Raw genomic sequence first — 15,981 nt, 5'->3', positions numbered from 1 at the left:
TGCTCATTCTGTTTTTCGGGTGGCTTAATTCACAGGACGGCAATCAACGGCCGATGTTGAGGTGCGATGGTCTCATAGGGAACGACTTTACAATCAGTGACCGTGGTTTTACCACGGTCTTATGATAATATAGTCGATTTGCGTTTTACTGTTCCCACTACAAAATGTAGGAAGATGAGACAATCGTTTGATGAACCATGTATTTATAAGTACAAGGTCATGGGTGTCCGCAAAATCGATTATACGCTCGCCACTCTCATTGTGTGCTCCGAACCCCTTTAACCCACATGACCGGAGCCCGTCCTGCCGCGTCAACGGAGGTGGACGCCCTAGCTTTTTTCCGAGACTTGTGACTCAATCCGATCATCTTTTTTCAAACAACATTGAATGCATTTTCTTGGTTAGCCTGTCGCGGGACCTGTCACTAAGAGAGATCAGATAGGATTTAGCATAGTGGAATAACTCCAACTATACTCTATTTATTTCTTTCTCCAATCGTCAGGCATTGATTCACTATCCCACACCTTGAGCATAATTTGACGAACCACTTGGTGTAATTGCTCGTCTTCGTGTTTAACCAATTCGGTTGTAATTCCACCGGCTCCTGGCGACTTATGCTTTGCATCAGCATTTTTCTTCAGGTCATCTGTTAGCTGTGGTTATTGCTATATCCATTTTCCAGTTATTGGTGTTACGGCCGTGTTGTGAATGGCGTTAGTATTCACCCTCACCTGATTATCAGACAGGATTGTAGGTGATGCCGTAATTCGAGATCGGAGCATTATGTCAATGATATAGTGATTCGAGTCATATTTTGAATTATATTTTGAAAGCCGATAACAGCAGGTTTCATTTTTTGACTGACAAAGAAACTTACTCCGAGCACATAGTTTACTGGATGGCCACTATAATATATGATGTCGCGGCTCTTCTCAAGGAAACCGGTCCCTGTCCATCGCATCTCTTGTAACGCTGTTACATCAGCCCTATATTGGGACAGGGTTTCGGCTAGCTGCTCAGCAGCATTCGGCCTGTACAGGGAGTGCACGTTCCATGAGAAAATGCGCAAATCATTAATCCGTTGTTGTTGCCGGGTTCGTCGTTTTGAAATCCATCCTCTTGGTACATTTTGTCCGTTTTTTGACGCGAGAGGCTCGCCTTCATCCTCCTCCGCCTGTAATTTTTCACGAAGAAAGAACTCCCAGCGATCACCACGTGGAGGAGATAGGGTTTGGTAGTAGAGTTGTCGGTGTTGGCTCAGCAGGTGTTTCCCAGGTTTTATGCCAATCCACTAATCCACGTATCGCCCTGGGACCAATGCTACCCTTTGGCCGCCACGAGCGAAGTTATAGAAGATTAAAATTTTGTATTTCATGAGAATTAATCGGAACTAAGACGTATATGGTGTAATCATAATACGAAGTGGACTCAGTTATATCAAAGAATGTTTTGATTTTTTCACGCTTCGTTGCTTTCACCACAAGCGTCCTTCGTGACTACTAAAAGCTGACTCCAAAAACTCTCTGTTGAATTCGACCATTTCTCTCGGTTGTCAACCAAAGACAAAGAACAGCATCAACGATACTTTACTAGAAAAAGTTTCCATCACAAAAATAATCCCGCACTGCATGCGTCAGCTCTTTCGCAGCGGTACAAAAATTTATAATGTTTCGCAATTGCCTGAGCTGCACCGCTAGGCAAAAATGCATTTGTTAGCACGTTAGCATTGCCTCGTACATGGCCTTGATCTATGATTTATGGAGAAAACTAAGGAAAAGTTAATGAAATCTAATAGATTTTGCTGTTTGTCAAGAATCCTAATTCACTCTGTCCGTATGTGTTCCAGCTCAAAAAAAAACATTTCAATATCAAACTTTGCATTGACAGCAAATCGAAAAGTTAGCAATGAATGACCACCTTATTTGGCATTTAGTCTGGGAACCTTGAATCCAGAATAAGATTTAAATAAATTATTATTACACTCCAATTAATATGTATGAGTGGCATCTTGATCTTACGAATTAAACTTTTGCTCATAGTACCATGTATTTTTTCGCTCTTCATTCCTCTTTAACTTTTTATTGGACATATTCTCGATATAATTTCCAGAAATCCAACGCAATTCAATTCAATATCCTCCAACCTCCCAGTCCTCCGCAAGCTAATTGAACAAATCTACCCTCTTGAACTCACACAATTGGGTTTGCAGTCACCCCATGGTAGTCGTAAATTTCCGCGGTTCCGAAACGATTCTGCCTTTTCCCATCTCAAATATCAGTACTGATGACCAAGCAACGCTCCTCACAAGGAATTACGTAACAAAACCATTTCGTAAGTAATTCGGTTTAATCATGAAGTATGGGCTCAGAAGAGGCTGTTGTACACAAATCTTTCCTTGATATGCCAGCAAAAGTAATCGCCTAGAATATTCCACCCTTATGGTAACCTTGGGTTTGGTATTCTCTTTATGTGTATGCTTCGGGCTAACCTTCTATATTTGTTTGGTAAAAACATCAAATTCGACCCTGGAACAATTTAGAGTCCACTCGGTCCATCTTGAATCCGGGAGACTTTTAAAGCACTCGAAACTTTCAATTTGTGCAGTCCTTTCAATCAAAAAGTGTTAGTGACGTAAAGTAATAATTAATTCTCGACCCTCCTGGAAAAGATTTATATAAATTCGCAAAAAGAGTATAATCGGAAACGGCGGGTGATCCAATCTTTCAACTGTCAATCAAACAAACCGTTCTGGAAAACGTGAGACCACCAGCTGGAGAGAGTATCCTTGGAATTATAAACATATAAATGTGTGCCTTAGAGATCGAATCACCAATCACATTATGGATACTTTGTATTATGGATAAGTGTCCTTGGTACAGAAGATTCTTGATCAATCGTTTTCACTTGAAATTTATCGGGAAGAAAATCAGACGTTTTTCCTGGGACTTTATATATAGAATTAGGGATTCTATTATGGAAATGATGGAAATACTAATCAGGAGAAGGTAAAGCATTCAATCCTAATTTACATAATAATTGGGACTAGCTGGAGCTACCTGGAGAAGGCAAGAGATCGTGAGAAAGTTCGGATGAAGCCTTCAACGGTATGACTCAATTCAGTTTACCTTTAAGTCTTATCGACTCCATGGGGGATTTTTGTGAAGTTGATATGATGAACCGTTTGCTTTCTTTTCGCTTACAAAGGACGAGACGAGGCAACGACCTCCGCGAATTTTAGCGCAAATAAACGAAATTATTCATTATGTTTCCATATTTCAATTTATACGAGTTCCATAACGTCTCCCACAGAAGTTATTTGCTAGAATGAAATTTGACTCCAATTAAGGTTGAATGACTGAGCACGTGAACATTTTCCGAAGAATGCTGTCAGTTAGGTACGCTTCCAGTAGACCCTTCATTTTCTTACTTTTCGCATGCATTGGTATGCTGCCCCACTGGTTGTTTGCCGACCATTCTTTGCGTCCTTTATGATAAAGGGATGCAACTACATTTGTATTCATGCTAGCATGGATTTCTTCGTCTCGAGGCACCGCGGATTTATGCTGAATAATTTGAAACCGAAATTTGAAGATTTTGCGCTTTTCATTTAGATTTGATGCTAACCGGCGTTTAAATATCACGTAGCGTAGAAAAATACTTTCTAGACCCTCATCAGGATACCCCTTGATAGATAATTGAAAATGATTGTAAAAAGGAGACAATCTACAGAGTACGTATGTAAAATTCAGTGTTCTAGGCACTCAGCGTAGCAGACTCTAAATGGCGAAAGTTAAGAAACAATTCAGTATAGATCAAGGGCCTGAAAGTTCAATTCGGATTATTTCCACTCCTCTTTCTCGCAAAAGTACATTTGAGGGGATATTGAATATCTATCAATAACATATAGAAATCTTTTCCTTTTTTCCTTCTTTCCGTTTACCTTTTGGTGGGGTATAGCCCGTCAATCACACGTGGGCGCCATTGCTCACAATTGCCTGGAAAACGCTTTAACCTCTTGCCGCGACTTTCCGAGACGCCCGTACACCTTCTCTACTGCCCTCCGTCAAGTGCTCTTGGAAGGACCCACTCATCGGCCATCTTAGAAGAATTGATTTCACTGCAGGGCGTAGCCAACAATGGAATTCTTCCTCCTCCTTAATGTGTGACTTATTCACTGCCACCTCCGCCTTAGGATCACATTGCGCGCGGGTACCAGGCCAGTGCACCGACCAAGTTCATCGTTTCTCCCAATGTCAGGCGATCGCACTCTGATGATACGACGCAGGCGGAGGTTAACAAAGGCTAGGAGCCTTCGGATGACAGCGAGGGCCACTTTCTATATGCTATTCCCATATAGCAACACACACGTTAAGCCTTATCAGAGGTCTAAGCTTCGTGAAAATTTCCGGCCCGCCCGCCTGCCTCGCCGAACTTGAATGATTCCAATAACTATACGCTATTTTATCAAAATGTAAGGGGTCTAAGGACCAAGCTGTCGGATTTCAAACTCTCTGTCTTAGCATTCCAACATCATGTCATCTGGATTTCTGAAACCTGGCTGGATGACACGATTTTAGATTCTGAGCTCCTCGAAGGTTACTCTGTCTTTCGTTGTGACAGACACTGCGTTGCGCTGGGCAAGGCAACTGGCGGAGGTGCCCTAATAGCTGTTAAGTCCCCTCTCCGTGCCGAATTCATCTTTTCCTCCTCCTCCTCCTCCTACGATTCTGTTACCATACGTATCCTTCCGCCAAACGTATATCCCTTTATGCTATCGTGTGTATATTTTCCCCGCCTAAGCCCGCCTTCTCTGTACGAGGATTTCTTCGACAGATTATCAGAGGCCCTAATCGTTTTGTTTCCCTCACTTCCTTTCATCCTCTGTGGTGACTTTAATCTTCCTATGCTCTCCTGGCCCATTACTCCTGGCCTTCCCTTCCTCCCTAATAACTCGACCCACCCTTCCCTTCCTCTATCCACTTTCATCTACACCTGTGGCGCCCTCCAATTTAACCTTTCTAGAAACCATTTAGATCGCATTCTTGACCTTTTCCTCTCTAACCTTCCTGTACATTATCTTTCCGAATCCCTTCATGCTCCGTCTTACGTTACCCCTGACGCCCAACATCCTGCTCTCGAATTCGATGTTCAGATATCCCGACTCCACTCTCCAGTCGCTCGCAAGCCTACCAAGTTCAACTTCCGTAAGGCGAACTTCGAAGGTCTGAACTCAGCCCTGGCGTCAATCAACTGGGTCCCCCTGCTCTCTTCATTTACGTGTGACCAAGCACTTAACACTTTCTATACCATTTTTTCTGATCTTCTTCCTTGTTACGTTCCCTCCTCTCCTAAGTGCTTACGCTCTTACCCCGTCTGGTTCACCACTGAAATTCACAAAAAACTACGTCAAAAACAGACTGCGAGAAAGAAGTTCCTATCTTCTAGAAACGTTGCTGACTTAGTTTTTTTCAAATCCAATCGTTCCTCGGTCAAATCCTTAATACGTAAGTCCAGAAACGAATATTTGTCCAGCGTGGAAGACTCACTAAAGCGCGGAAATCTGAAACCTTTCTGGTCCCACATTCGCAACTCCCGCTGCCCTGCCCAGTTATCCCCTCCGTCCATTAAATTATCTGGCTTCTCAGCTAACTCCCCCCAACTATCTTGTGATTTACCCTGCCGCTACTTTTCATCAGTCTATGTTCCTCCCCCTTCCTCCGAATCCCTCCCGATAGTAGATGTAGCCTGCCCCGCATCGCCTACCATTCCCCTTCATACTCCTATCCTTGTCGAATACCTCATTGGCAACCTTGATGCCAATGCCGGACCTGGCTACGATGGTCTTCCAAACCTCTTTTTGCTCAAAACTGGTAAGTCCATCTCCCTTCCCCTATCTCTTATTTTCAACAAAAGCCTTGAAGAGAATGTTTTTCCCAGCTTGTGGAAAGAGGCTATCATTATCCCCATTCACAAAAGTGGCGATCGTTCGCTTGCCGAGAATTACCGTCCCATTCCCCTCCTCTCCTTCTGTTTCAAAATCCTGGAAAGATATGTCAGCGACTGGTTGTCCGCCCACTTTGGCCAACACATAGTGAAAGAGCAACACGGCTTCGTTAAACGTAGCCTCCAACCTGCTTGACTTTACCAACTTTGTCGCCAAATGTCTAAATTCACGGCAAGAAGTGCATACCATTTACACTGACTTCGCGGAAGCCTTCAACACTGTAAATCACAAGATACTTCTATCCAAACTCACGTCCCTAAACGTTCCCATACCACTTGTTTTATGGCTTGCCTCTTACCTTTCCAACCGGTCCTGCCGCGTCTCTTTTGACGGCTGTACTTCCCGCTCCTTCTCCCCCTCTTCTGACGTCCCACAGGGGTCTATTCTGGGTCCTTTGCTATTTTTATTGTTTATTAACGACCTTCCTCCCCTCCTTACTTGTCCCTATTTGCTTTATGCAGACGACCTTAAGTAGTTTTCCGCTATATCGTCGCCTATAGGCTGTGTTTCGCTTCAGTATAACCTGGACACCCCGGTTCGTTGGTGCTCGACTAATGGTTTAGCGTTAAACATCAGAAAGTGTTACTCTATGTGCTACTCCCTAAAATCCTCACCCACTTCTTTCTCCTACTCTCTTAATGGACATTCCTTATCCTGCTTAAATTCCACTCAAGACCTCGGAGTCACTTTCGACAATAAACTCCGCTTTGACACCCATTGCCTCGATGTCATCAATCGAGCAGCAAAATTGTCAGGCTTTATTCTTCGCTCCTCTTCCGATTTTGACTCCATCCAACCCTCCTTAGCTCTCTTCAATTGCCTCGTGAGGAATACCCTCGACTATTGCTCCGTAATCTGGTCACCCTCCCGTAACTGTGATTGTCTTGCCCTTGAAAATATGCAACGGAAATTCACCCGTTCCCTCTTCTTTAAGAAAAGCTTCCCTCATGTGGATTACCCCTCCCGCCTCCGCTTTCTGAACCTTCCCTTCGTACAACAGCGTAGATCCTATCAGTACGCTAGTACAGCACAGTCACAACTTGATATTAAAGTTGAATTACTGCATTTCCAGATTTTAGATAAGACAGTGAAAACGGATCTAGCACTGCGTCAAGAACTAGCCAGTTGGGTAGCATCCTCAGCAGAAACCACGCTTCCAAGATATATAAATTGATAAATGCTTTCGATACCTTTCCCATTAATAGGGAGAGTATGACGCAGGTGTTTATCTTTAATCCAATTCTACTTACATCTCTCTCCACATCCACAGTCATTTAGCAAACTTCCAAGACTCGGTGAGATAGCAATAAGATATCCTCTGCGTAGTCGAGGTGTTTCAGGAAAAATGTCATGGTCCATTGAATTCCTCCACTTCCTCCGGACAAGGCAGCATGAAGAACGTCACCGATAATAAGAAGTAATGATATAGGTGACAAGATACAAGCCTCGCGAACTTCACTTTCGATCTCAAAATCCTTCGAGACTTTACCACGGTGAAACACGTGACATTTTGCGTTAGTTTTTCGGGTATGCTCTTCCTGCCTATTGAACGCCAGATACACTTCCTATTCACACTATTGATCAGCGAGAAGAAAAACAGGTGCAGCATAAATCTGAATTCTGTGCATTGTTCCAAGAAGATTCGTAGGAAAACTGATGTGGTGAATGCAGGAGGATCCGGATTGAAAACCAGCCTGCACGCTGTAGATCAAGCTTTCAAGATGTTCTTTAGTGCGTTCCAGAGTTATTTTAACTACTATTTTTGCGATAACGGTGAGTGCACAGATACCCCTTCTATTGTCACACTTAAAACGGATGGACTTTTTTGGAACTTTAACCATCATCCTCTTCTTCCACTCTCTGGGAAAAGTCTCGGATTCCTAAAATTCCTATACGAGTGGAAGCAGAAAAACCTCAGTAAATGCAGTTGCAGCGATAAATAAGTCTGTGGAGAGACAGTCAAGTTTAGAGGCATTGCTCGTTTGGGTGCATTGATGGCCGAAGTGGCTTCTCTTCTACTTAGAGTTTGTTAACAACTCCCTACAGATCATAAGGTGACTAGCCACTTCATCCGCTAGAGGAGAAACTTCACCGGATCTGATATTGTTAAGAACCGTGGTGTAGTTTTCCACCCACCTCTTCAGTTGTTCATCATCGTGGATGAGAAGCCGGCCGTTGACGTCCTTCACAGGATAATCCAAAGGTTTGTAACCACAATTAAGCTCTTCTGAAATCATTTCGTTCTGAAGCATTTTCTGCTTTCCTGACCAACGCAATAGCAGACTCTCTCGTGGCACGGCGTACACTACGTTGAACTCCTCGGGATTTCGTTCGGTATTGGCGTTCGAGCGTATCACGGTAGCCATAGTTGGCCGCGGTCAATAAAGCATTAAACCCCTTTCCTTCATCGATCGGCCTTCACGGTAATCTGCCAGATCTCATGGCGCCCTTTCGGGATGTGGTCAACGACCTGTGCAGCACACGAGAAAGAACATCTTCGGTGGCGGCGCAATGCTCGTTGATATTCTCAAGTGGGTTAGTCAATGTATCAGGAGTCCGATTTCCAAAATAGCTCTCGCACTGTCGAGCGGCAGATAGGCACCATACAATCGATGGATTTTGAACTTGAGTGATCGTAGCTCTTCAAACCTGCCAGAAGTCGTGATTCCTTTCGAGCCGATCCCCCTTGTGAACGGGACAAAGGCAAAAGAAAAAGAAAGAAGAAGAAGTAGTGATTTATTTCGAGCCCGATGTCGCCGACTCTTTTATTGCGCACAAGACTCCTAAATCTACTGCTGATCGCGAAGTGGTCGATTTAATTACTTGTTCGGTGTTGGTCAGTTAAAACACAACTGACCTTACGCAAGGCTTTGCGCTCAAACAATGCGCGACCAATGACGAACCGTTGGAAGTGCAATCGACAAACCTCCCACAGTTATCCAGGCCATGTTTCCCGGACATATGTCTGTCTCTTAAGTCCCATTTTCTTACTTCGCTAAGACCCAGAATGTCCAGCTAATTTCGTTGGAATTCTGGGTCGAGTTGGAGGAAACATATATTCTGGGGACCCTGTTGAGAAGTGTGCGCATATTTCAGAAATCAATCATAGTCTGTTTTCTATACCCAAAGGTTGAAAGGCATAAATGGTGTCCTCCTCGTTAAAATGTCTTGTAGGTAGCCCTAATTAGGATACGCATGGAGGGGTCGCGGTACCTGCGCACGCCGGCGGCGGACTTCAGCTTCCGCACTGAATCCTTTACTAGACGCAACAATTCGGCGGAGTTAAATTTCAATGTAATGTCAATTACAGTGTTGTTGGGGCTCCGTGGGACTAGCAGCAAATTCTTTGGGATTGGTTTTCCGAAGGCCAAGTAGAACTAATGGCAGGACTTGTGATTAAGAAGCATCGTCTTGGCCCATTATAGCGGCGTTCAACGTCCTGCACCATTTTTCAAGTATCCCATTTGAATACGCGGGTGGAACACGGGTATCCGTTAACGTTTGAAGCCGATGAGTTTGCCTAACTACGAAAGGATTCGATCTACATTATAACTGCTGGCGCACCGAATGGTAGAATCCACTTTCGAACGAGGACCTGGTTACATGATTATGCACAAATGCATTTTAGAGGTATCTCGTAAAGCCACCACCTGAATGGATCGATAATTGTGAGGGAATACTTGAAACTGCACGAGTTTTGCAAGGGATTAATTGAATTGAGATGGATTGGGTGAAAACGCTTGGTAGATCGAGGGAACATGCCTACCTCGTTTCTAGTCTTGCATCTGTAGCATGCAATGCACTGTTTGCCAAAAGAACTAATGTCCTTGTTCATGGACGACCAGAAATACTTTACGGTGAGTAACCGATTCGTTGTCGACACCAGATGGTGTGGTAGATCGTAAGCAGCGTGAAATACTCCCTTACGGAAATCGGCCGAAATATATGTCCTTGCTCCCTTGTCTGTCGCAGTATGTATTGAACGTTGAGCCGAAGATAGGAAACTCCCTAATATGTATTTAGAGCTGTGTGCTATCGGCGGGACCCTTAACTCTGCAACACGTGACAAACCGTCAGGAACTACATTATCTTTCCAGGCACGTGCTAAAGGTTGGAAGTAAACTGAATGATAGTGCCCAGGCGCCGAAATTGGCAAAAGGAACGTTTGCCAGGCATCTGTTTCAAAGCAAAGTGAGTGGCTTATGGTCCGTGAATAATCTGAACAGCGTTAAAGGGAATATCATCATCACCATCAAGGGCGCAACAGCCGGTATTTGGTCTAGGCCTTCCTTAATAAGAAAGACATTCCGGTTCGATATCCCTAAAAGTTGTCTGGCGTCCTGACCTACACCATCGTTCCATCTCAGACGGGATCTGCCAGGTCTTCTTTTTCTACCATAGATATTGCCCTTATAGATTTTTCGGGCTGAATCATCCTCATCCATACGGATTAAGTGACCCGCACACCGTACCCGATTGAGCCGGATTTTATCCACAACCAGACGGCCATGGAATTGCTCATAGATTTCGTCGTTATAGAGAAATACCGGAAGTATTTAATTGGGAGGTACGTAGAAAATATCTTATGAACGTAAGTGCTGTAGTTCCTGCGGGTTCAACTGTTCTGAAAAGAAGCTCAACGTTTGTCAAAGTTCGGCAATGTCTGTAGCATCCACGAGTAAAGCTAGAGGTGGATTTTGCAGAGGGAATACCAGAGGTATAGCTTCTACTAGCTGTTACTTGGTAGTTTCAAACACTTGGACAGCCTCTGGGAACTACACAATCAGACGGGAGTCTTCCGTCTTCAGCTCAGACAAATAAGAGTTAAGGGTCGATCGATTGTGGGCGGCCTTGGGGAAAGAAATTACGGTAGAAGTTTAACATATCCAAGACGCTTAACTGCGCGGAAGCTTTGAGTGGGTCTGGTTGGATGCCTTCAGAGGCAATCGGGCATCCGAGGAATCTAACCTATGGATGCAAGAATTTTTCAATTTTCAAGTTAAGTATTAAAACCGCCTTATGGAGACATTGACAAATGCACTGGAGGGGCTCTAAATGTTCGGACCCAGAGAAACAGGCGGTCAGAACATCATCCAAATAGATGAAACAGAAGTGGAGGTTTCGCAGCAGAGGTTGGAAGATTTGCTCTACATCGCACAGTTCAAAAGTCGTCCTAATAAACTGGATTTTCGGTTGAATGCCGCAACTAAAATCAAGGTCGGGAAAATACGCCAGTCCATAATAGAGTGCGCAAAGTCGTGGATAAATGAAACGGATTATTGAAACTCTCGCGACGGTATGGTGTCGGACTACTAACTAGAAACCTCTCCGTCATCAGAGAACTAGCCTGAAACCGTTCGACACATAATTTCGGCCTAATCCTCCCGCTCTCCCGGCTTGGTAGCTTTCAAGCCATGGAATTATTTTTACCAAAGAGAGGGGAGAGAAAGAAAGGAGTTCTTTGGTCAATGAACCACTAGCCGTCCGAATCCTCCATCGGCCGAGATTAATCTTCTACGCAAAAAGAGGAACCCGAAAGTAATACGTAACACGACTCCATCTACCAGCGCCCGTCAGAATCTCTCTGATAATGTGATCTGGAGAGCGCCCCCCTGAGTCAGCGTAAAGTTTCTGAAAAAATCTATCCCACCTTCCGCCACTCCAATGCAGAACACACAATTAAAATATCGTACCTTTCCAATAGTGTGCATGTAAGACTGAAAGTCTCCATGCCAACTAAAAAGTTAGGTGCGGAAATAGTCAATCTCGCCGTGCTTTCAATGCGACTACGGATTTAAATTGCCGATGAGACGCGCAGTCCATCTGCCTTCTTGCCAAGTTTGCCAAGAGACTTGCCAGTCGGTCAGTGTACATTGCCGTTCTTCACGAACAACCAACACTTTTAAGTCTTCGCCCTTGCCACTGCGGATGGCTTCACGTCACTCAGCAAGAAGTGTAACGGGGATTATTCCCACGATTACCATCCCGGAAGGTTCAAAGACAGTGCGATAGGCAAAGACCACTTGCCTTGGCTCAATGAACCGCATCCACGACTTCCAAAACAACATCCACTGTGAATCTCTATACTCTGAACCGGAACTGCCTTGGGAATAAGTCCGCTTTAATATAGATCGCTTCAGTGAGTCTACTCCTGATGAGCTTTTTTAGCACTTTTTCGACTGTGTCAAGCATACCCATTGCTCGGTATGCAAACGACAGTTCAGAGTCTGTTTTTCCTATGTTGATCAGCGCGAGCCTCGTCACCTTCCAGCGGGAACAAAAAATTCCCTCGGTTAAGAGAGCGTTTGCTCTTGCTGCGATATTGCTCGTTGATTAACACTCGATCAGCTTTTACCTCCACAACGAACTGTGCTAGCAACTCGTGAGCGGTTGCACCCCGGTGCATGTTAATTTGGAGAATACAGATCATGGTGACCTTGTCCTAGCCCTTTCCAATTCCGCCTTGAAGACGGAACACTGCCCGGAACGTTCACATTCAATTCCAGTGCTCATGGATCTGGTATTATACCTGTTGCGACCAGACCACCAGCTTCCTTTTCTTCGGCTTTTCCTGATAGAGTCGTAGTGGAAGGGTCTGACGAACAGAGTTTAGCTTATAGTCCCCCTCCTTCTTGGCTGAAATTCTCTTCCGCTAGGAGCCTCACCACAGCAAGCCGCAGCAAAAAATTTCATCTCGTGTGGACTATCTGATTTCAATAGCATGTCCCTTAAAATACTAATTGGGTGGAGTGTAAAAGCACCTAGAACATAATCCATTCTATCACATCTCCCTAACTTTAACCCACCAAATCTCTCAGCTCTTTTTACTTCTTTACCAAAAAACAGCATCCACACAATTTATCGTCCTGTTACGTCCTTGGTGACATGTTCCATTTTCAATATTTGGAGACAGTTGATGGTGAAAAAGTAATAAACATGTCCACCTAGACCTTGACCCTAAATGCGTACACAATTGCTCTTCAAGTTGCCTCTACTCACATAACCTTCACCGTGATTTAGTACGCAGCAAAGTAAGTGAATTCCCAGCGTAAGTATTTTCCCAATTGCTCCTTGCTAAAAATAGTCAAACAAAATATTTATGACAAATATCACTGAGGAAAACATCCTATTTTGCCTGCAAGGGAAATACAAGAGCTTCCGGAATATGCAAACTGAAAGCCATTTCACACTTCACTTATTCCAAGAATCCATCAAATTTCGTTAAATCAAAAATCACGTCGACGGAAATATGGCACAAAGAAGGATTCGAATGGTATAAGGGAAGGTGAAATTAACTTTTAAAATCCATTATATTTTCCATCATGCTCCTGGGTGCCGTCCACTCACTCTCACAAAACCAATTTAACTCTTGCAATGTCACATCTATTCATCCAACTTTTTAGCGCCTTCATATTAAAAGGTTCCACCATTCCGCAACAGCATAGGCTATCGGAGAGGAGTCCTTCAAAAACGAAGGAAAAGAAGATTCAACAGTGATAGATAATATATTTTTCTATTGGATCCATTTTGCAGCCAGAAAAATGCGTTCAACCATTCACCAGAATCTCGTGGAAAAGACATGTGTTTATCCCTTTGAATAACCTTTATTAACTCTTCAATTCCCCACCCTATTCATGGCTCTTTGATTTTCTCTTTTCAGTTCTGAAGACTTATTCAAATGGGGCCATCGGCAAGAACGAATAATTGAGACCAACAAAAAGAGGTCCATTAGATGTGAAGCTTCCTGCGAATGACGCAAAGTCAACTCCTGGAAATAAGCGACCAAGTTATCCTGGAGATGTCATACTAATTCCCTGGCGGATTCTTCTTAACAAAATTTTGGTCAGAAAATTGTCACTTTGTGTCCCAGCATTCAAGTGCAAAAATCCTACGAAACAGGAAAGCAAAAAAGTTGAATAATTACACGACAGACTAGTCACGAGGAAGAAATCTGAAAGGATGCCAGGGCCATGTCAACGGCTTCGTTTGCCCTCGTTGGCAAGCGTTATCAGAACACCCCGTCCAGACTACAGTACTTTGCGGATAGAGAAGCATAGGGTGGTGGTGATGGGAGCAGCGAAAGTTGGAAAGTCCTGCATAATTTCACAGTTTCTCTACGACAAATATATTTCACGATATCGGCAAACCATAGAGGAATTGCATCGCGGAGAATACGAGTTACCAGATGGAGCATCCCTCACCTTAGATATCTTGGATACGTCGGGGTCGTTTGAATTTCCAGCTATGAGGGCGCTTTCTATATCGACAGCCGGTGCTTTTATCTTGGTGTTCGCAGTGGATGATGAGGACTCGTGGAACGAAGTTTCGAGACTTAGAAAACAAGTAAGTTGCACTATTGAATGTTCGCTTGAGTTACCTTTATCAACTTTCGAGGATTTTTAGAAGCTCTTTTGATTATTATATATACAATAGCAGATACTATTTGACCCAAGCCACATCAAAAGATACACAATCTTTACGGTGCCAATTAGCTTTACCTCTTCTAAAGTGACATAGTACGAGCGACCCCAATAATATCGAATACGAATGTTAGCTCCCATTCCAGGAAGATATGCTCCTCATCAAGGAAATCATTTTAATTCGGTCGTGAAATTCCCGAAATAGAAACAAAGATCTACGAATTAAGCAGTTATAAGGAAATCTAAAAATAACCCTAACCGAATGTTTTTTGCTTGTAAGGATACAAATATCCTTGGAATGTTGCTCATATCATGGTAATTTATGGATCCTTTCTTTCGTTTTGCTACATAAAGTATGTCAGGATACACATCGAGCAGTTGTGAGGTTTCTCACATCTTTGTGGAATTAATTTCATTTAGATCACATTAAATCTAAGCATTAGGATTAGCTTCAATTCAATCAACATATTATAGTATTATTTTGCAAAAAGGAGTAGAAACCCAAAATATGTTCACAATCATAGGCACTCACTAATTATATCCGAATTCAATGAGTCTATAAAGTTTAAATTAAGATGGGTTTAGGCAATATCCAGGATTAACGAGAGGGGGTGGAGGGAACGAAGCGGAATAATTTCCTCTGTTATCTTTCGATGACTTGGAATAGAGATTTTAGCAAAATTAGATAAATATTTTGGTCATTTAGAGAGCTACCTATTCACCGTGGGACCGAATCTTCTCCTTGCCCATGAATGAAAGTCCTGTGAATGCATACAAGAAGGCATTGATCGGTCCGCTCAATGTAGAAGGATTTAGGAAATTGGCAAGGAGTCTAACAGGACCTTAAATCCGTGTTGAATGAAGACAGTTTACTTAATAGTCACATTGCAGTGATCGTCTAATACCTGGAACTGAAGTAAGTGTTAACTGGAGCGGGAGAATAATTGGACCCAACTTTGAAGAGTCCTTCGGGATTTGCATTTCTAGACCACTTCCGAAATAGAACCTACAAGATTCTTTGCTGCAGATTGAACTAGTAGGACCAGCATGCATGTCCGATAATTAAACCAAACAATATAACATGAGGTTGCTTTGTATTAAATATGGTAGATAGCGTTTATGCGCATGATGTTTTCCTTACGTCTCATGGTAAAGCTGTTCTCGAAGAACATGTTAAATAGATTAACCACCTCATGCAGCCCAATCTCAAATTGAATATGAAGAAAACAGAATTTTTGACATCCGATCCCAATGAAACAGACACTATCACTGTCTGTGGCAGTAATCGGAACAGAACTGAGTGATTTAAATACCTCGGGTCAACACTATCAGCATGGTAAACTGTGTTACCATATTGCTTCACGCACTACTGCAACCGGGATGAATTCGTGCTCCACAACTGGCATTCTTGGTAATTGACCTATCAACGGAAGTCTCAAATCTGAAATTTACCACAGTATCGTCGGCTCTGTCGTCCTCTATGGTTCTGAATATTAGCCGAATATAAAAGACAATGAACGGCGCCTCGCCGTAATAGAGACGAAAATGTTGCATTGG

General features: G+C 43.3%; 1 protein-coding gene across 1 annotated transcript in view; it reads left to right on the top strand.

Annotated features, from left to right (window-relative positions):
- LOC119661447 (GTP-binding protein Di-Ras1-like) overlaps positions 1 to 15,981 on the top strand; it is a 104,377-nt gene that overhangs the window by 76,892 nt on the left and 11,504 nt on the right. The window contains exon 2 of the mRNA XM_038070790.1: positions 13,665 to 14,347. Coding sequence (XP_037926718.1) covers positions 13,964 to 14,347 — 384 coding nt within the window. The 5' untranslated portion in view covers positions 13,665 to 13,963. The remainder of the gene's footprint in view (positions 1 to 13,664; positions 14,348 to 15,981) is intronic.

The sequence above is a fragment of the Hermetia illucens genome, chromosome 1, assembly GCF_905115235.1.
Source record: "Hermetia illucens chromosome 1, iHerIll2.2.curated.20191125, whole genome shotgun sequence".
Taxonomy (NCBI): Eukaryota; Metazoa; Arthropoda; class Insecta; order Diptera; family Stratiomyidae; genus Hermetia; species Hermetia illucens.
This window is presented reverse-complemented; position numbering and strand designations above follow the sequence as displayed.